A 21922-nucleotide genomic window follows, 5' to 3' on the forward strand; every position below is an offset into this window, starting at 1 on the left:
AAATGATCAATTGTCTTCTGTTCTAGTGTCTCCCCTCTCTTTCTGTCAACCACTGGCCTGCTCACAGCTCAGGCTTTTGGTTGCTGTGGTGACCCAGCAGTTTGGTAATTTCAGCTCCTTGATTGCAGACCGCTGTAATTTGTTTAAGTGGTGCTCTCAAAGGTAGAAATGTCCTTTTCTCCTTTTTTTTTTCTTTGCTGTGCTGACTCTCTTGTCTACCTCCCCTTCGGTGGCTGTTCTTCCACTTCTCAATCCTAATGTTTCTCTGCTACTTTAAGAGAGACCTCTTGAAAACTCAGGCTGTTTTGCACTCAAGTAAGGTGACAATAGTGAAGTCTAAGATGACTCAAAATGGAAGAAGAGGGAACTGGTTATGAGAAACACTAAGATAAAAAGAACAGAGAAAGAAAAGTTCAGGGGGTGTGTCGGTAAGCTTCAGTCAGCAGGAGTTTGGCCATCTGTGATGCAGTGTGCTACTCAGGAGGGAGGGTTGAGAAAGTGGCCCCCATGTCTAAATCCCACTGATCGATCCCTCTGCCTCACAGGAGATGAGAATCAATAGTCAGAGAAATCCACCAAGACCACGCCGCAGACCTTGATTTTCCCATTTCAACACATGGCCAACACCCATGAAATGTTATTTTAAAGAGTAAACGTACTGTCTCTTGGCCATGCTGGTCAGTACAGGGTCATGAAAGGACAAGTAAAAATAGACACATACTCAAAGTTTTCTGAAATATTTTTTTAGGTTTTAGACTTTAAATAATTAAAAGATAATTTGATTTATTTATTGATGAAAATCTATTTTACACCATTTTTTAACATTTTATGCCTTTTGTTACAGGAAATTATGGGCTAGAGAGATGCGAAATAACATGGTAATTATTAGCAGTAATTATTGTCCCCAACTGGATTTGAAATTGGGATGTTGGAGGTAGTGGGTGCCTTAAATGCCTAAGCCACCAGGGAACCCTGACATCATTTTTAATAGCTGAATAAGTATTTAAGTGAATATGATTTTGTGAATATAACAGATGTGAGCATATCCTCCATCCTCTCTGCATTTTTCATATCAATTTATTGTAAACATAATTGACAGTCATAGCCCTATAATGTCTTATCTTTTCGCACTTAAAAGGTATGTCTGCAGGAAAACTGTACATTTTCTGTCTACGGCTTTTCTCTGGATTGATGCAGTCTACCAAGGTGATCCAGGAAAGTGAGCAGCCAGGTTGTCATTTTTGTGAGTGGTGACGTTGTGACAGGCTGTAGCTGAGGAGAGATGCCTGTTTGGGTTTTAGTGTTTGCTCACTGTATTCCGTCCCTGCTGTCCTTGGTGCCTGTCTGCAGATATCTTGAAACAGGCTTTCCTTTGTCATTTAAATGTTCAAATCATTGTGAGAGACAGCAATGCATCTGATGGAAATGATTACAGGGTCGAAAATAACAGGTTTCCTATGGCCGGTGCTGATTGTTGATTGGCCACTCAGTCAGCATGTAAGGAGAAGGTAGTGACTTTTCAGGACTGTATGGACTAGCAGTGGTAAAATGGCTAAAAAGCAACAGCAAAATTGAAAAGCTGTATTGAAACCTCATAGAAAAATGGAACCTGGAAACATTTCAGTCAGATAAGTATAACCTCAGCATCATACCAGGCTGCAATGTGATTAGAGCACAATGTCTATACTGGGTACTGAATTGTGACTGGTCACTGCAGCTACAGATGCTGTAAAAATGCTAGATGTGGATAATTACGTTTGCTTTATCAAATCCCCCTGGAATTCATTGATAGTGTTAATATTGGCATGGCCTGTTTATCTTATTTGTCTTTATTTGGTGTTACAGCACCTCTTCCCCGCTTCTCCTCCGATGATCAGATTGGGGGCTTGTTTGGGAGGTGTTGGCATGCATGTGTCATGTTGGATAGGCTTTTTATCTGGCACTGTGTCCATGCAGTGTGGTGATGCTATCAGCATTAAAACTTGCTCCTCAATGGGGCCCTGTCAGCCAACAATAGAGAGCAGCATTACCCACAGTACAGCAGGACACAGCCTTCTTCCCTTATCGCAGTGTTGGAATATTCACAGACTGATTCAACTGCTTTTACCAAGGGGAAGCGTCAGACCTGAAAAGAAATAGAAACACAACAGAGATGGGAGAGAGAGAAAGAGCAAAGAGAGAGAGAGAGAAATAGGATTCTCTCACCTGCAGGATATTTACAAAAAGAGACTTAACAAGTAGAAATTCAAGATTTATGGGAAATATTGGGGGCATGAAATATAACCATTGAATATGTCACCTTAATTTTTTTAAATTGTGTATTTTTAAATTTTACAATAATCAAGACTTCGCTACTCCTTAATTGCTCTCTCTTCTCCATCAGTCGCTCTTCTATCTCTTGGTTTGCTGCCCATTGTTGTGAGTCTTTGAAGTGTGTGTGCAGTTGGAGGAGGCATGGTACTCTATCTGAAGAGGAGCAAGACATTGATGAGCTGTGCATGGAGAATGTCATTCACTTTGCTGAATTTGCACCACGTATTGGAGCTTTAATCTGGGGGCACATTTGTTTATTGGCATACAAATGAACATCTGCATGGAGCTATGCTTGGACGCTATGGTCTCAGCAGCTCCCTAATCGCTTAAAAGCCTGGAGATGCAGAGCATGCCAATGAGAGCGCAAGAGAGAGGGAGGCAGCTGTGCCCAAGGCCTCAGTCATGCACTCCTTTATCTGACTTTCACTACAACTCAGTAGCTCTTTTCCTTTCTCTCTCGCACTCTTACTTCGAGGCCAACAGTTTATTTCCAGTTTGCAGGTTGACTCGTTATTGACTTGACATTATAAAGCGGTATATTGGTAACCTTCAGTGGTGAAGACAACAGCCATATTTTTCAGACTAGAATCCTTAAACAACACGTCTGCATCTATTTGTAAAGTGACGTGACAGCGCACCAAATAGCTTCTTTCTGGGTAGAGATGCTTGTGGATAAACCAACTCCTATTCAATTGCAACAACCTGTCAGCCACTAACCACTTGCATTACTAAAATGTTTTAATATCATTTTGGAAATAGTTTGCACTTGATCATTTGTGTGTTTAGTTTTTCATTCTAAGAATAACTTGTATGTTTTTCAGCCTGTTATTGCACGTACTCTTGTTTTAGTTCATCATTAAAGTCAGAAATGTTTGTGTACCTAGGACATGATGATATCACCTATATAAATAGTAGACATAGTAGTAGTAGTTTTAATGGTTTTTAGTTAATCAAGTGTCTGCTATACATACAATTGCCAGTTTATTAGGTACACTTAGCTTGAGATGTTTGTGTTTATTTTTCAATTAAGTATTGCATTCAAATATTTAAGGCATTGATGTAAATGGCAGGGACAAAAGTAACACACAATACATTTCAATAAAAACAACAAGAAAGTGAGGTATGGGAGCTTTCTTTTTAAAGTGTGCAGTTTTACATCAGGTAAAAGGTAAAATATACACAGCAAAATTATAGTCATAGTTAATATGAATAGCGCATTAAATGCATTGTGTAAGGACTAATGCAACTGAAAGTGCTCAGAGACACTGAAGTATAGAGCTTTAGGATCTGTGAATCTGTGAATTAGTCCAGGGGAATGTAATAAACCATTTGAAAGCTGCCTTTCTAAGCTCTGCATTTACTGATGGATCCTGTTACTGAAATCAGATGCTTACTCAACCATAAAGTTGAGTAAATGCCTTGCTAAAACAGTTAGCATTAGCTCATTAACACATTGATGAAGGGAGGATAAATTGCAGGACTGTTAGACTACAGAAACTAGGTGTACTTGGTTGTCCAGAGAGCAACACAAACAGTTGGATTTCTTTGGATATGCTACTGTAGTACATGAAATACTTTTTTTCCCTCATTTCTGTGAATAAGCATATGCTTGCACTCAGTAAAGGATAGAATTTAACATTGCCTAAATGAAAAGTGCAGCTCCAAAGAACAAGTTTTCATATTTTATTCACAGGCAACCGCTGAAATTCAAGATCAAAGTGGCTAGAGGGCTTTTAGATCTCTGACAAATTTTTACATCTAGGATTAATTTACCTCTGTTTGAAAATCATTTTTCATGAGCTCACCTTTTCACTCTCGTGCAAACCTGTGGGCCATATAAATTAAAGCAGCTAAACAAATTAGTTGCTGATGGTGCACTGTAATTTTTATTTTGATGCCTCTTTTAGTATGAATATCCATGTGTATATTTTTTGCTTTACATTTCATTCTCCAGAAGTAATTGGATGTCAGTCATTTCTTACTAACATGTACATTGTAATACAACTACTGTATGTGTTATGTGTGCAACCAAAGAAGAATGTCCTTCGCTGGAAGATTGCATTCCACCATTTACTCGATAAGTCTCACAAGCTAATATGGCATTTATCTAATGTTTATATAGTTCTAATGTCTTGGGTTATTGTTTGACATCTAGACATGACACAATGATGTTGTGGAAATAGAGACCTAGAGAGAGAGAAGTGTAGACAAGAGGAGTTATTGGAGTAGGAAAGATAACAAAAGTTATAAGTATAGCTTAATAACAGGTTTGCTTTAAACTTTACATAAGCAGTTCTCTTTAGCAGTCAAATCACATTGTTTAATTTTTTCCTCTTTGTTGTGGTTGCATTTCACACCAACTGAGTTCTGTCTGTGCGTGTGTGTGTGTGTGCGTGTTGGTTTGCACCTTATGAGCTGTTGTGTTTAGGTTAATGAAGAGCAGTAAATGAAATCCTTTATTGTGTTTGATATAATGTCAGCTTCCATTAGGGAAACTGGTGCTAGGAATGATTGCTAGACGTTTGGGGCCAGGAGAGAGGTGCAGTGTGTGATTGTATCCGTGAAGGAATGTGTGTGTGTGTGTGCGTGTGCATGTGTGTGCGATTGTGAGTGTGTTTCTGCAATCTTGCGTGCACACCCTAGGGCATGGCAGAGGTACTGAGTGTGTTCTGTAATTATAAAATCATTAGCAGGTGTCCAGAGGAGATATGAATATGACTGTAATCTGTCCCCACCCATGATGGAACGCTTGTCTCACTCTTAAATGTCAACCTGTCTCAGCCAGCCCATTGAGAGAGAGCTCACAGATCCAAATTCAAAAGATTTAGCCCCAACGACCACATTCAGTCATTACATATACCTCTACATATGACAGCCTTTGGTATGTACCAGCTATTTTTAAATCGTGTATTGTTACCCTGCACTTTACAGGTTAAATCATCTGTCAAGTCCTCTTATATATGATCAAATTTTGAGATTTAAAGGTCACGACCTTTGCTTGTGAGGAAAATGTGAAGTTTAACTATAAGTCAAAGATTGACATTAAAATAATATACATTATGTTCCAGTGACATGAAAACACCCTGACAACCACCTTATATTCAGACAGACTGACAGGCAAACAGACAAACAAAAGATAGGCAGGCATGTATCTGGTCAGACATAAAAATAAGCAGGCTTTGTAGCTCTGGCAAAGAGACAAAGTCACATTGTAATCTGGAGCAGAGGGGCGGTTTCTATAGCAACAGTAGGCATCTAACCTACGCGCTGCTGCTTTTGCTGAAATCTGAAATTGGTGAGAGGAGACTGGTATTGAGGATAGAGCGATTGGAAAAGATGAAGATAAGGCAGGGCAGGGAGGAAGAGAAGGAGAGATGGGGCAAAGGGAGGAGAGACGAAGCAGATCAAGATAAGCGGTGAGGAGAGAAAGGAGAGTAGGAGATGAGCCTTCTGCCTTCTCAGATTGATGTAAGGGAAAGGCTGGAGATCATCACCTGACCTCAGTGTTTGTCTCCTGTTTGGAATTTGTTGGTCCACTCAGTGTGATAGATTTAATTTACTGATAGCACTTTGTGTTAGTGGGAATTTCTCAAGACTTTGTGTGTTTCTGTGTGTGCATCTGTTTTGTGTGTGTACGTTCAGTCTTATATGCACACACTCTCCGCACAGTAACAAGAATAAGTGAACAGTTTGGAAATACCTGTTCTTATGTTTACATTTGTCATAACATATGATCAGCTCTTCCGTGTTCATCTGAGTGATTCAACATACATAATCCCAACTAAGATTTTGTACTGTGGCTACTCTCCCAAGAAGTGGATGCCCAGCAATAATATTAACCCAGGAAAGATGCAGGGTGCTACAAGGGTGCTACAAGAGAGCCGCTCACACCAGACATCCTAAAAATATGGCTGAACTGAAACAGTCCTATAAGGAAGAATCATCCTAAATTCAATCTGAAGGCTGTGATATACAACTACTGGAAATGCTTGTTTGACAATATTGCTGCCAAAGGAGTTTAGAACAGTTATTAAATCTAAGGATTCACTTACTTTTCCACTAGCACCAACATAGATGTGTTAAATGAAGACATGAAAGATTATATTTGTTATTATCTTAAGTACATTATGTGGCTTAGATGACCTGTGACTTAAATAAAGCTTGGATTGCATTTTATGACCACTTAGTACAAAGATCAGGTAATTGTAAAGAGTCCACATACTTTTATCGTTCACAAGTGTGCACATACTGTACTGTAATTAAGTGTCTGCAAGCATGGGATAATGTCTCATTTATGTGCACTAGCAGGGTGCACAGGCCCAAAGAGAGATGAGTATGGGGTAATTGTTGGCTTGGTGTTGTATCAGATATGTGTTTAACCCAGACCCCGAGCCCACAGAGACTTGTGACCAGCTGCAGCAGATGGCCACACAAACCTGGGGGCTGCTCAGAGTGTCATGGTGGCCTAGGACTCGTCCACGTGGAGCCACCTCTTCTGTGCATTTCTGTGCATCAGAATCTGTAGTTAAAGACTGCATTCATGAGTAGAACAGACGTAATGGTAGGTGGTCATGTAATTACAGTATGCTTTTATTTTCAACATTAGCAAAAGGCAACATTTTTATACAGATAAGTTGACTAAGTTGAAATAGTTTCAGAGATTACTCAGTAAGATTTTAGGTGTTGCAATGAATTACAATTTTCAAAACTGTAAGTATCATTGCTGCTCTCAGTCAACTGCTATGTTCTTCTTCTTTTCCTTTCGGCTGCTCCTTTCAGGGGTCACCACAGCGAATCATCTGCCTCCATTCAGCCCTATCCTCTGTATCCTCCTCACCCACACCAACTATCCTCATGTCCTCCTTCACTACATCCAAGAACCTCCTCTTTGGTCTTCCTCTAGGCCTCCTTCCTGGCAGCTCTAACCTCAGCATCCTTTTAACAAATGTATTCACTGTCCCTCCTCTGAACATGTCCAAACCATCTCAATCTGGCTTCCCTGGCTTTTTCTCCAAAACATCTAACATGAGCTGTGCCTCTGATGTACTCATTCCTGATCCTATCCATCCTCGTCACTCCCAGAGAGAACCTCAACATCTTCAGCTCTGCTACCTCCAGCTCTGCCTCCTGTCTTTTTCTCAGTCCCACTGTCTCTAAACCATACAACATTGCTGGTCTCACCACTGTCTTGTACACCTTTCCTTTCATTCTTGCTGACACTCTTTTGTCACAAATCACACCTGACACTTTCCTCCACCCGTTCCAACCTGCTTGCACACGTCTCCTCACTTCCTTGCCACACTCTCCGTTGCTCTGGACTGTTGACCCTAGGTACTTAAAATCCTCCACCTTCTTCACCTCTACTCCCTGTAACCTCACCATTCTACTTGAGTCCCTCTCATTTACACACATGTACTCTATTTTACTGCAGCTAACTTTCATTCCTCTCCTTTCCAGAGCAAACCTCCACCTCTCTAGATTTTCCTCCACCTGCTCCCTGCTCTCACTATAGATGACAATGTCATCTGCAACCATCATGGTCCACGGAGATTCCTGTCTAACCTCATCTGTCAGCCTGTCCATCACCACAGCAAACAACAAGGGGCTCAAAGCCGATCCTTGGTGCAGTCCCACCTCCAACTTGAACTCCTCTGTCTCCCCTACAGCACACCTCACCACTGTCTTACAGCTCTCATACATGTCCTGCACCACTCGAACATACTTCTCTACCACTCCAGACTTCCTCATACAAAACCACAGCTCCTCTCTTGGCACCCTGTCATACGATTTTTCCAAATCTACAAAGACACAATGCAGTTCCTTCTGGCCTTCTCTGTCCTTCTCCATCAGCATTCTCAAAGCAAATATTGCATTTGTGGTACTCTTTCTTGGCATGAAACCATACTGCTGCTCACAAATGCTCACTTCTGACCTCAGCCTAGCCTCCGCTGTAGTGGGTTCAAGCAGTATTTAAATATTTTATAATTGTTTTATAACACAGTATAATGTGGTTGTATACAGGCATGTATGTTTATTATTGTGTCAACAATTATATTTGCTCATGATGGCACCCATAAGAGGAGACTGGTACACTAACATACAAAATGTCAATAAAATATAGGAGAAGTTATAATTTCTGACAAATGCTGAGCATTAATACACTTCAAATGTCCTTTTCTGCATACAGCTACATTAAGTATACTGCTTATAAATCCTAAGTAGCTGGACTTTAGTATAAAGAAAGGTAATGGGAATGAAGTAGTAAACAATAGAACATAAGGAGGCAGTTATGTACAATTGATACTTATGCTACTAATAAGATTTTTACTGTAAGTGTTGATTGCTGTATGTCCATGGTGTCAGTTCAGAAGGAGTGATATGCACAAGGTTATTGTACAGTAAGGTAAACACAGCTATCCAGCTGTGCAAATAGCCATGGTCCCCATGACATTGCTAGTACAGATGGGTGACAAATGAAAGCCAATGTAAAATGTCTTTTAAAGGTGTTGGGTACCTGTAGCCACCAGCACAACTGCAATCCTCTCTGGCACAGACTGTCTGACTACTGGAGAGAGAAACACTTTTCTTCTAGAACATATTACCTAATTTGGTGCTTGATGGTAATGGTGATGGAGGGCGCTATCTAACATCTGTCTGGTGAAAATCTCCTATAGTGATGGATGTACTGTATGCAGGCATTAGCACTGGTTATGTTTCATCGCTCATTTATCCAGAATTATTATTTTAATTCTCACCTGTCAAAATATTATTTTGAATATAGAGCAAAAATAAAGGGTATGTAAAAAATTACTGTGCAATGATGAAGTGTAAATAGGTAGTTTACAGCATTGGGTCCCATAGTAAAGTTTCTCTTTATCTATTATTTATTTGAGCAAAGTTACTGGATAGTGTCCCCCAGGTGTGAGGAACCAAGCATTTATTTACAGGAAGCAGTCCTGAATAATGAGTTGTAATTCTGCAGTAGTGAGAGTAAACTCTTTAGAAGCAAGGGACTAGTCTAAGCAGGGCTGGGCTCCAGATCAATCCTGCTGGCAGACACAACAACACTGTTGCTCTGCCACTCTGTCTCTCTTCCTCTATTTCTTTTCTTTCTCTGCAGAGGCACAGGCTATTTTTAGCCTTGGCTCTCTTTCCCCACTGCACCCACCACCACCAACACCCAACTTTCTCCTCTCATTTCATCCCGTCATATCGCCCCAACCTCAGCCTCCATCCTAACCCTTCAACTTAACCCAATGTATTCCCTGAACGATCCGCTGTGATCCCTCCACAGAGCTCCTTCCATCCTCACTCATGATCTCACACAGAGCTGGGGAGGCAGAGGGGTTACTGGTAAGTTGAGGAGAAGTGTCAGGGGGGCGGATTGCGCTCATACTTCATTGTGTCGGCTATCATTTCCCAAAGACACAAGCTGCATCAAGGCTGGTCTGTACCATGTTTGGTGTCAGTGTGAGTTTTGATCATACTGTGTTTCTTTGGTGAGTTGTTAGGGACTGAGCTGAGCTGATGACTGACTCTGATTAGCACTGGAGGCCAGCCAAGATCCTGGCAGTGGTATGTAGAGAGGCTTTCAGGCTGAAGGGAATTGAGAGGAAGATGCGGCCTGACAGAGAAAGAAAATACTTGCCCCTGTAGGTGTGCCTGTGTGTTTCTGTACAAGTTAAACAAATGCAGACAGCATGTCTGAGACAGCAGGAGAGAGATCAAAACAGTAAAAAACAAAATGGTGAAAGTGAGGAAGAGACAAACAGCTATTGAGAAAAATAAGTCAGGCTGTGCACATCAGTGTGGAAAACCTGTACCTGTACAGAAAAGCCTCTCTTTCTCTGTCAGCCATTCTCCCTCATCAGACCATGACCATGGCTCTTCCAGTGAGGGCGAATCAGTCACTGTGGTGCCCTTGAGAGTGCATCTTCAGCCAGCCTCCTCATGATAATGAGGCAGGCCCCACAGACGCTGCCTGCTCCATGCAGCCCCTGTCCGCCCTCTCACATGCCTCTGTGGGAGATAAGGAAAGCAGCTCAGTGGAGATGAGGTTGGCGAGAAGGCTAACAGCCTGGGTATGTTTGCTCAGGGTAAAAGCTGGAGGCTTGGCGGCAAGGGGCTGAATCTGTTGCTTCAGCTGATGACTGGAAACTTTACTTGGTAATTAGAGAAAAATACGGTAACACAATGGAATAAATTTACATTCTTTTCCTTTTTCCCTTTTTTCTTTCTTTTCTCCTGTGAGAGCTGTTTGCCTTCACTGAAAACATAAGCAGCTGAGGCTGATAACACTCCCTGAGAGAGTAATATTTTGAGTTTATTCGACTCTCACTGCAAACCACTGTATTTCATGTTACATCTGAACTCATACCACAGCGCCACACAAACTGACATTTTTAAACTGTTTTCCAAACACCTGAAAATGTTCCTACAGTGGTTTTAACACAAGTTTGAACATGTGCCACATACATACTAACACCAGCATTGCCCCGATGCAATACATCCTGCAATATCTCTACAGCTATCTGCTCGCCTCCTCATGACTGTCATTTCTACATCACACTACTCCTCCTGTGTTCTGTGATGCTGATTATATTCTCATGCTGAACAGTGTGATTGAATATAACCTTGACTCTCTCTAGCTTACCATCACGAGGAGTCTGGGCTGATATAGACAATGCTATATCTTCTCTCATTACCTGTCTTTCCACTTTTCTTTTCTGCACAGGAGAATGCCATTTCATACTACGATTCCAAAGCGGATTCAGACTATGTGAGTACAGTATGGACTGCTCCCGCCCCGCCGTCTGCCTGCCGTAAACAAAAAATCCTACCCACCCCCCTTCCCACCCCTGCCAACCATTCCTGCAACCCTACCCTATGCCTCCCCTCTGCACCCCCCCCCCACTCCCAATCCAACCTCTTCGGTGTTGATGCCCCTTCCGTCTCTGGTCACAGGCTCCTGGGCTGTCTGTGTATATTAGTGAGGTGATGCTGCTTTATGGTGAGTTGGTGTGACACAGCAGGCGCAGGCTGACGTGCATGTGACAGTGACTTCAGCTGTCCTCCCCCAGCCCGATTTCCAGAGTTTTCTCAACTGCAGACCTGAACTGTGGGATTGTCAGGGCTCTGTGACCATCAAGAGCCCTTACACAAGCCACATCACACTTTAATACACCAGGACACAACTTCTATCATACATGTTATTCATACAGAAGAATATGAGTGGGTTTCCTAGCGAGACGTGCAGTCTGGGTAGTGCAGTTTACTCGAGCAAAACCTTGCAAGTCACTGGTTTCACCATTCACAACACTGGCTACAGACCCCAGTTCCTTCTCAGGTTAGTTCACAGTCTGTGCCCCTACCCACAGACTCATAAAGTTTCCAGGAGGAGTGCAAGAACTCCCCGCTAGATCACCAAAGCACAAAAAGATGGGAAGAGAGTGAGAGAGATGCCAAGAGAGTGAGAAAGGGAGGCAGAGGAGCAATAAATCATGGTGTGATTTTCTCTTTTTGCACACCACTCCTGTGATTAATGACACAGCGCTTTAAGGCCTGTCAGCACATCTAATTGGAGAACATCGGTCATCATTAACGTGGCACACTGAGGCCGAGCCAGTGACACACCCATGACCCCCTCTTCACCAACCCCACAACCATCCAAAGACAGCAGGGGTCATCCCTCATTCTTGCAACCCCCAAAGTAGCCCACCAGCACTCCCCTATCTGAAACTCAATCCCTCCCATGATGACCCTTTTCAATTAAGGCTCCTCTGATAGAGTGAAAACCTTGTACTATTAACAAAATGTGATAAGAATTCAGTTTTAACAAAGGTGAGTGATTAAAATGATATTTTATTCAAGACTTGTCTCCTCTGTTCCCACCCCTGTACTCTATACCCTGTTGGTTCTCCTCTTGTCACTTTACCCTTGACATACACTACTATCAAATTGCAAACCATACCAGTATTTTGTTTGCCACTTTTAGGTTTATTCTAAATTCAGTTTTCTAATTTTTATTAGTTATTGACAGAGATTTTCACATTATATTATATTATATTTCTACCTGTCTTACCTGTGCTGTTGTCTGCAAGTAGGACAATGTTACAGCTAAGAGGAGAAGAGAATGACACAAAGGGATAGGCTCCAACAGATCCCCGTGACCCTAATTAGGAATAAGCGGGAATAGATGATGGATGGATGGATGAAGACAACCATCAGAAATATAAAACAATATTATAATTCTGATTATTCTAATGCTAGGTCAAATTTGAAAATATTTTCTCTTCTGTTTTAATTTTGTGCAATGTTACCTTTATATAAAAACAATTATTACCTAGTCATAACATTATTTTTCTGAAGGAATCTTAAAAGAGTCAGTCTTCTGTATCTTGCTCTTTCCTGCGCTCTAAACACACAAAAACAACACACCGGGTCATAAGTGCTAGGTTTCAGGTTAGAGAATGAAGGGAATGAAATAATCTTCAAAATGTCGCCTCTTCAGCCTTTAATTAAACCTTGGAACAGGGAGATAAAATTAACAAATTGGATAATGAATTGAGCAAAACAGGTGGTGGATGGTTGAAGAAACTGAACCAATCAGTCTTGTGTGGATTTATTCAGCTCCTAATTAGACACTGCCTTGGTTAATTATGATTGGGCTCTTCTAAAAGAAAAAAACTCTCTTCCTGACATTGCTAGAATTAGTGTCAGACTGAGTGATAAACAAACACCTCACCCTCATAGTTAGTGCTGTTGAAAAGCCACCATCCCCAAACTAATCAGGTTTTATGGTTAATGGGTAGTCAGTCTTTGAGCTCTTACAAACCATTTATGGTGTCAATAAATCTGTACTAAACCAGCATTAATGCAAGTATTTTAATTTTAATCTGTTTGTCTCTCACATAAATATGTTAAAAAACATATTTCCATCATTTTAAGCTAAATGATGGTAACAGAATTTTATTATTATTATTTTTTTAATAAATGAGTATTGAAGGAGTGAACTCTTGCGCATTTTAGCAATTTGTGTGTCTTATTGCAGCCTCAGGTCAGGTCCAAAAAGTGAACATTATAAAAAAGAGGTCGCTATACTTTTTCTTTAATGGTCCATGACTAAAAATAATCTTTTCTATAAACTTGCTTGTAGAAGTAAAACTGAAGATTTTAGTGAGACAAGCTCTTGCCTCAAAACCTGTCATTGAATTGGCTGTCTGATAATGGAAACTTTGTGAGACAGTAAAGCACTTCCAGCTTGTGACATTGAAAAGAAATATGAATGTGTAACAGCACCATAACAGACAGCAAAGACAGCCCTGTATCCTTCCTCAGCCTTTTTTGTTTTTTTTAACTGTATATAGCCTGTTTCTTTTCTTTTTTCAAAAAATTGCGTAGAGATATTTGTCTCTCCATAACTTTTATCATTTCTATAATGCTCTAAGAGGTTTAAGAGTTAAGATCTAAGAGTTAAGAGATATTTACCATTTTGCCAAACATTTAGTTTAATTAGCTTTAAACAAGTGTAATAATTTGTAATCATCTGTCTGGTAATTGGTGTGTAAGAAATAATTTATGAGTTGAATGTGTATCAGCCCAGTAAATATTTATCTTTCCTGATTTCCTGATGATTTCTTTCTGGCCATGTCATGTGATTCTTTAAGTGCTGTACAAATAAGTAAATAAGAAATAATAAGTGAAATTAAAACAAGAAAATTAGAGATTTTGAAAAAGCTTATCTCTCTTGTAACAGTGGATTGTTTCCTGTGTTGACTTTCAATTGGACTTCAGCAAAACTATCTCCTGGCTCGTCCCACCGACAGCTTGTAATTGCATTTTAATAGTCAATTAAACTTGGCCCATCAATCAATTTCTGCCATGGACATGGGGTTTTGATTTAATTTCTGCAAAAACAAACAGTTTTTATCATGTCAGATTCAATTAACCCATGCTGCTTTATTAAAATGAAATTCACATATTGCTGTTGCGCATTTGCTGTAGTCATAAAATTTATTTTGAAGTAAAATGTTTCTTTTTAGCAGTGAGAACACATAAGGAATGATCAGAAACATGATTTTTGATTTACAAATATTCAATAAATACAAGCTAATGAAGGATTACTAATAAAGTAAGAATGACAGAAGCATGATGGCAGACTTTGCTGAGGGCTGTTTTTATATGGCAGTGTATCAGAAAGCTTGGTGCATGAGCTCACATTTATCATGTGTATTTAACATCTATAACTCAATTATTGTGTATTTTAACTTTTGAATATAATCTGTAAATGTGACCTATTCACTTTAGTTATGTGCTGGTTTCTAAGAATGTATCTAACAGTGAACACTAAGCATAGGGACTCTGATCATGAACATGCTAATAAACTGAGCCAGTGAACGGGGTTATAGCTTGCTGCCATTTTTTTCACCTCCCACAATCACTTCTTTCTATGGGAAGAGGCACAAGTTGTTACTCTATTGATAACATATCAAGATAAAAAGCTTAAATGTCAGTTTTGCTTTTTTTTATCTCCTGTCGTTCTTTGATAGCTAACACCTTAATGTGTTTGTCAGGCATTCTTATCATGTACCATGGCCAGACTCAAGAAAAAAAAAAAGAAAAGAAAGGGTCACATGAGAGAAGAGGCAGTCTGTTAATAAATATTCTGAATGGTCGGGAGACTAAACAGTGATTAAGTGACGATTGTTGCTAGTTATTGTTGGGGTTAATTTGTATGGCACCTCATTCCTGTGATAGTCATCATAGTTACTAATGAGTCTCTCTGCTTGGTGTCTGTTCTGATACCTGCTGGTGTTCTCTGATGAGAAGGAGAAAATAGAGGCGACTAAGTTTGAAGGCCGACAAAAGGAAGAATAATTGCTATTTTGTACTTAACACTGTTCAAGTGCTGTGCGACTTCATGGTTGAGTCAGAAAGAGAAAATATACTGTATGTACTTGAGCCACAGATGGGTGCTGTAAAGCCACAATATGGGAGGTGACAGGAGGCGATGCTATATTTACATTTCCACTTGATTTTATTCATACGCTCACACAGATTTGTGTATGTGTGTGTCGTGTGTGTGTTTGCAGACAGAGGATGGAGAAGAGGAGAACCCACTGGAGAGCTCAGCCTCTTTGGAGCTGGAGTTTGTGGACGATCCCAATTTTAAAAATAAGGTCAACTATTCCTCCAGTGCAGTCCAGATTCCCACAGACATATACAAAGGCTGTAAGTATACAAGATTACTTAATATACTTACTGCTTGAATACTTTTATTAATGATCTGGTGATTGAGTCAATGGAACTACATAGGTAGATCATGTTAAAGAATTTACACCATTAAGTAGTTCATTCCATCTTAAAGATGGCATCACTTCTGCTGAGCTGCCTAATGATGTTTGCTATAGAGATTATTTTATTGAATTTAACTGAGCTGTTTCTTTAGGTGGCCTGGAATGTGCAAGGAGTATTTGTATAGTAAATGACAGTAAGTGACATGTCTCCAAGTGAAACAGAAACTATTAGGAGCTGAATTGGGATTTGACTAGATTACTAGTAGATCTCCAACTGTACCTCCTTCACCTGCCTACACCTATGCTGTTAGATCATATGATAAATGAGAAGGAAGAAATGAATCCAGTAGCCCTCAGTCATGCTCTATTAGAAATTAACATGGATATTTGACATATACTGTACCATGTTTATATCATTGAATTCAGTGCTATTGGTTGTCTCCCCTGTCAGCAGATGGTAAAAATATAGTATAATGAATATGTGCAAAGAGACTTTTGGTACTACGGCCAGTTTTGTTAGCATTGTTAGTTTTGTACCAAGATGTTTCCTTCTGGTTTTCATGCGTGTCCCTGGGTCAGGGATAGATAAGTCTTCTGTCTGCCCTGACATTTCTCCTTTTTTTTTAGTACGCTTACTTTTCCTATTTTTATATCAGTCACTTTCTTAGCACACTAACAAGAGTTTAGATGACAGACACTGTCTCACACCAGATTTCTACTGTATTTTCACTTGTTTCTCCATGGGCATGGTCTCCACCACTTGTGGATCATGCCTGTCTGCCTGGCACCACGCTCCCCTGCGGACATACAGTAACACCCTCCTTACTTTGCAGCTGCCAAATGGACAAAATGGAGCACATGCACCTTCCCGGGACTCTGATTTTACTTGGCATGTTCCCTCTGTCTGCTTCTTTAAAGACTCAAAAACCAGAGCATGTGCAGACAGACAGCCATTTTCACAGTAGTGATTTTTTTTTTGTAGCTCTTCACCTTCTTTGTTGGACAGGCAGTGTATGGCACCTGTCTGTAACAATGCCTTCCAGCTGTGTCTCCAGACAAATCTTGTCAGAATTAGACACTCTTGGTTCAGGAGGAGATGTCAAAGGCCACAGCTAACTCACAAAAGAGCAATCAGGCCTGCATATTGTTCCCAGAGCCATTTTGTGCCAGCTCTGGTTCCCCTGTGTGAAGATAGGAGTCATAGAATAAAGGCCTCTTGATTGTGCCTGGTGGAGACTAGAGGAGTAGAGTGGCACAGTGCATGGAATTATTTTTTTTCACTTCTGTTCTGCGGAAAATGTTTACTGTTGATGTTGTTTAGTTAGCTCCCATTGCGCGGTCTGCTGTGCTGAGATTGCTAACTGCCAATTTTGTGCCAACTCCATTATGAACATGTGTGTTGTGTTTTAGTCATTTGTGATAAATAAATTGAAAAACATGTTGTTGCCCAAATGTACAGTAATTCTAAAAGACGCTCCATGCATATTACAAATGTCGGTGCGATGCAATTTAGAGAAACCTAAAGGGGAGTTCTTTCTATTTTAAACATCCATGTCTGTTTATAAGTGAAATCTGATAAATTGCCTCATGTGATTGTCAGTTGGGGCTGAAGGTTCTTAAAAATAAAAAGTCTTAGATTGTCAAATGATCAGCCTATAGCTACAGGTTTGAGGCTATGTCAGCTACTATGAGGCTAACACACCTGTCAGAGGTCAAGTTGCATTGTGGATAATGTAGGCACAAGGATTTGATAAGGAAAGTGTGGAATAAAGATGGTGTCACTGGTTTTGTTGCATGAATTGTTTTTCTCCATTGTTTTTTTTTTTTTTTTTTAATTTTTTGACAGTGTTATAGTGCAATTCCGAAGTAGTTTTGTACACTTAAATAACTTTTAATTTACATCAAACTTATGTCATGAGAGCTGCATATGTAGCAGAGAGATGCTGAAAGTGGATTGCAGTCTGTATGTGGTGTTCTGCTCTGGTTCAACCAGTGGGAGCCTGCCAGGTGCCTTGGTGAGGATGTCTGAGGAAACAAATGTGGGTGGATTATTGTCCTTTGGGCCAGGAGAGGTCTGGATCTACAGTGTATCTGTGGGTTTCGGATTAGCAGAAGAGAAGCAGTGTGAGTGGGTAGATTCAGTGCTCGTTCCTTAAGGGGAGGCCAGAGGAAAAGCAGAGGAGAGAAAACTGTAGGAAGAATGGAGCACAGTCCAAAGTACAACATAACACACTGAAATTCTCAAGTGCACTTTATTAGTATCCAGGCTTTATAGTTGGAGTAGCTTCCTTTGATTTGTGCACATTGTTAATGCACTGAATAATGCCACTGTTTCTCAGAAAATGGCAGTTTGAATTGCCAGTCAAAATGGATGTCCTTGAAGATGGACTGAAAGTGGTACATACAGAGGGAAAGACAGAAAGAAAAGGGTTGAGAGGAAAGCGAAGGAGAAGCGACACTTTAATAATAGAAACCATTTAGTGCAAAAAAAAACGCATTTTCCTTTTTCTTTTCTTTTTTTTTTATTGTGATCCTTTCAGCAACTAAATGAGGCGATGTATGCGTCCTGGTTTGATTTGTCTGCTAGGCCCCATGTCCGTTTATTGAGATTGAGAGTGTTCCCTGAGCGCAGTAATGAACCATTTTATGATTCATTATCCCACTGCTGATTCCTGCTGCCAAGTCTGCAAACTTTCTAATTAGCTTAGGTCAAACATTCATACAGTTTTCTTCTAATTATCATTGCTTATTACAGAATGGACATTGCAACACAGCCACAGAGGAATAAATTGATGTAGGTGGTGTCATTCAATGAGACACAGGTTTCTTCTCCTAGTGAATGTTACAAAAAATGTGAGGAAGTGGCATGGATTTGCTGAATAATTGAAGGGAAAGGCATCTGGGTTCATAATATTTCAAAAAAAAAAAAAATAAGGATAAAAACAGATCAATAATACACAAATTATTCTTTGGCCACTATTTTGTAGATTCAGAATCTTAGTAATTGATAATAAAAATCCACATTGGGGTCACTCTTCCATTGCATGTACATTATAACATGTTGAAAGTATTGAAGGTAGTAAATCAGCCTTTTTAAAAAGGTAGTAATTATGTGAGCATAGTGCGTGACTGCATTAGTGTTTGCATGAGAATAAGCAGACTGTTCCCAGCAAGGAATAAAGCAAACATCAGTGGATCTGAGAAGTCCTTTCATTAAATTTGAAGTATAAATCCGCTACATGCAGTGCCTTTTTCAGCAGCCTAACGTCATGTTGTCAGTTTACTATTGTAGTCAGAGACTGTGAAAAATGAATGGCAAAGACAGGCTAGCAGTGTGTGCAGATGAAAGAGCAGAACTGAAATGTTGTGCGTGGAGTGATTAACCCACCCACTGCACTGTCCACGCTCACACACACCACAACCATCCTTACCACTCTTCCCTGTACTTTCCTGTCTGATTGTTCAACTGGTGTACCCTACTATTTTGCATATTTTTCAAAAATAACTGATTTTTTTTTTTTTTTTACTATTTATGCTGAAATTTTTTTCACGACTCTTAATTAATTCAAAGCTAAACAAAGACCTCCAAGCTTTGAGCATGCAGTGATGGATTTTTATGACCACTTGGGGGTGGTGGAAGAGAGAGATGTTAGCACTGAAAAACACTGTTACCCATTAAGTTAATATGGCAATTGACAAGCTGTGGCTTATTATCATATTGAACAGGTATGTACGGTATTAACATTCTTCTTGTGTTGGGTTTCTGTTGATGTAATATATATTCCTGATATTCACTGTCTTGTTGGTCTCCACCAACCCCTGAGAAATGTCTCTATCTGTTAAATGCTCCATTATGTTCACCATCTAACTGCCATTTTGTGCTGAACTGCATATACCATGGGTTTAGAGGTTTTCTTTTTTTTTGCTGAAAAACGCTGCCCGTTTTTTTTGGCTATGACAGAAAATGGAGTGAACAAAACATTAAAGCTGTGGGCCAGACTGCTGAATGATGAGCTAAGACTCCCCATAAAACTCAGAAGGCAGTTGCAGATTCTGGTGATCACTCTCTGAAGGTTTGTCACTACCAATGACACTTTGCACATTGTCACAGTATTTTTACATTGTCATTGTAAAAATACAGCCACCTCAGTTGTAGCTTTTTGGGTCAGATTTTGATGACTTTTTCCATTCATTCGTTGAACTAACCTTTGAACTTTGGAAGATGTCGAGTCCTTGAAGGCAACAACATGGAAGTTTTTGACACGTTCTTGCACCTGCATTGTGATATGACAGTAATACAATGAATGTCTTGAATAAGCTTAAGCTTAAGCAATAAGCTTGTACTCCCAGCCCTTTGAGTGTTGGCTTCCATTTAACTGCACCAGTCTGCTCTGTGGCTACATCCCCTATGGGAAGCTCCTGGCAAAAAAAATCATCCAATTCACCTTTGGATAGAGCAAATTGCATGGGTTGTATGTAATGGGCAATAGAAAATTGAGTGCAACAGATACGGCAGATAGCGAGTCAACGCTGTTTTGCATGAAAAGAGTAAGAAGAGAAAGATTTGCATCTGCAGGGTTTCATTTGAGTAAAACTGTGTCTGATGTCTCTTCTCTTCTTTAAAATGGATCTGGAGAGACGTCAGCTAGTCTGGTACTTCGGGGACAAAGGTGACTTTTGATAGACAGACTCAGGTCTGTTCACAAAAGGAAGAGATAATAAGAAGAATGGGAGTTACTCGTTGTTACTTAGCAGTTATTCCTTTAAGTGAATGTTCTCACTTTAGTATCTCCCGTTGCAATAGATATCTATAACATAACATTTGTCATGTTAAATTTATTAGCTGCAAATCTTCAAATTTGCTTCAGATAAATGTAAAATACCATCCTTGTGGATGTTAATGTATTTGTGAGTGCATATATGTATGCTTGTGCACATACAGTACATGCAGCCTGTATTCATTTCACACGCCCCAGGTTCCTTCCAGTGGAGGAAGCTTCCCTGTCAACCGACTCACGCCACGCTGGAGATCAACTCAGCCCCTCTCAACATCAAACCAGATTTAAAATTGGGGGGGGGGGGACAGAAGTGATTTGTGAAAGGACAAAAAAGAAAAAAAAAACCAAAGTGATAGAGAGAGGGGGATAAGGGAAATGGGATTTAAAGTTAAACCAAAAGAGAAGAAAGACAGTATAAACACTGCAGGCTGTATTTCCATCGTTCTCAACTTTACAGACTCCCTCTTTCTCTCTCTGCACCTCACCCATCCAGCCTCTGTAGTGTGTGCCCAGTGAAGGGGCACTATCATGTACCCACACACTAATTAGAACAGTCAGCACAGAAAACTCTACTTCACTCACCACCAGGCTCAGAAATTACATTCAGTGTGTTTATTTACTGCTCTTCTTTAATTAGAAAAATTATTTGGAGGAGCACACTGGAGGTTTATTGAAATCTCTCCCTTCTGTCGTATTTTGTATATTGAATAATAACCCCTTCCCCCCTTCACAGTCTGAGATTACCGTTTAGCAAAACTGAGGTCCTCAGTGACAAATACTCACATACTAAATGGTGTTCCTGAGTGAAACTGTTTGAATCCCTCGCATGAATTGTAATCATAATTAGTGAATGCAACTGCATATAAATTCTTGGAGGATGCTTTGTAAAGCAAACTGCAAAGAATGCAAATTAGGTTATACAGTATCTTCTGAATGTTATTTTTCTCAACCAAAACTACAAAAAGACACATTTCTTTTTCTCTGTGAAGGCTTAGACATTGTTTCAGCTTGTCTTTGGGGATGTGTGAGCTGCTGCCAGTTCCTGTTGCTGCTGTTTTCTCTGCAGGATGAAAGCTTTAAGGTTCAGGCTCTTTAACACTCAGTCAGGCCACAAAGCATCCCTGAAGGAAAAGGAAAGCAGGCGAGACAGAGCGGAAACAGGAGGGGGAAGAGATGCGTTGACAATGCAGAGAGACAGAGGAGGAGGTGGTACGTGTAGATGCCCAAGCGCTGGTCTGTACTCACTTTGAACTGTACAGGAAAGTGTCTGCTTATCAAACTGCTTGTTTTCGGTGTGTGTTCAAAAACAAAACATTTTTTTCACTTACCTTTTAGTGTTGTTTGAAAACTGCTCAGGTGAGGTCTTCAAATTATCCAGCACATTTGGGACTTTGGGAGAAAATACATGTTGTTCTATTAGAAAAAATGTCACTTTTCAGCACTGTTTGTACTATAGACAAACTTTTATTGAGTCCTATTCACTCTTTATTGAGCTGGAGGCAAAACATTTCAGTGGCAGATATTTCAATCTGTAAA

General features: G+C 40.1%; 1 protein-coding gene across 2 annotated transcripts in view; it reads left to right on the forward strand.

Annotated features, from left to right (window-relative positions):
- The window catches only part of cacna2d2a (calcium channel, voltage-dependent, alpha 2/delta subunit 2a), a 147012-nt gene that overhangs the window by 82742 nt on the left and 42348 nt on the right, over positions 1-21922 (forward strand). Inside the window, exons 5-6 of one of the 2 annotated variants that reach the window (XM_026307475.2) lie at positions 11048-11092; positions 15405-15543. In XM_026307475.2, the coding sequence (XP_026163260.1) occupies positions 11048-11092; positions 15405-15543 (184 nt within the window). The remainder of the gene's footprint in view (positions 1-11047; positions 11093-15404; positions 15544-21922) is intronic. The other variant, XM_026307476.2, reaches the window with a different exon arrangement.

This window comes from Mastacembelus armatus, chromosome 5 (genome assembly GCF_900324485.2).
Source record: "Mastacembelus armatus chromosome 5, fMasArm1.2, whole genome shotgun sequence".
Classification (NCBI taxonomy): Eukaryota; Metazoa; Chordata; class Actinopteri; order Synbranchiformes; family Mastacembelidae; genus Mastacembelus; species Mastacembelus armatus.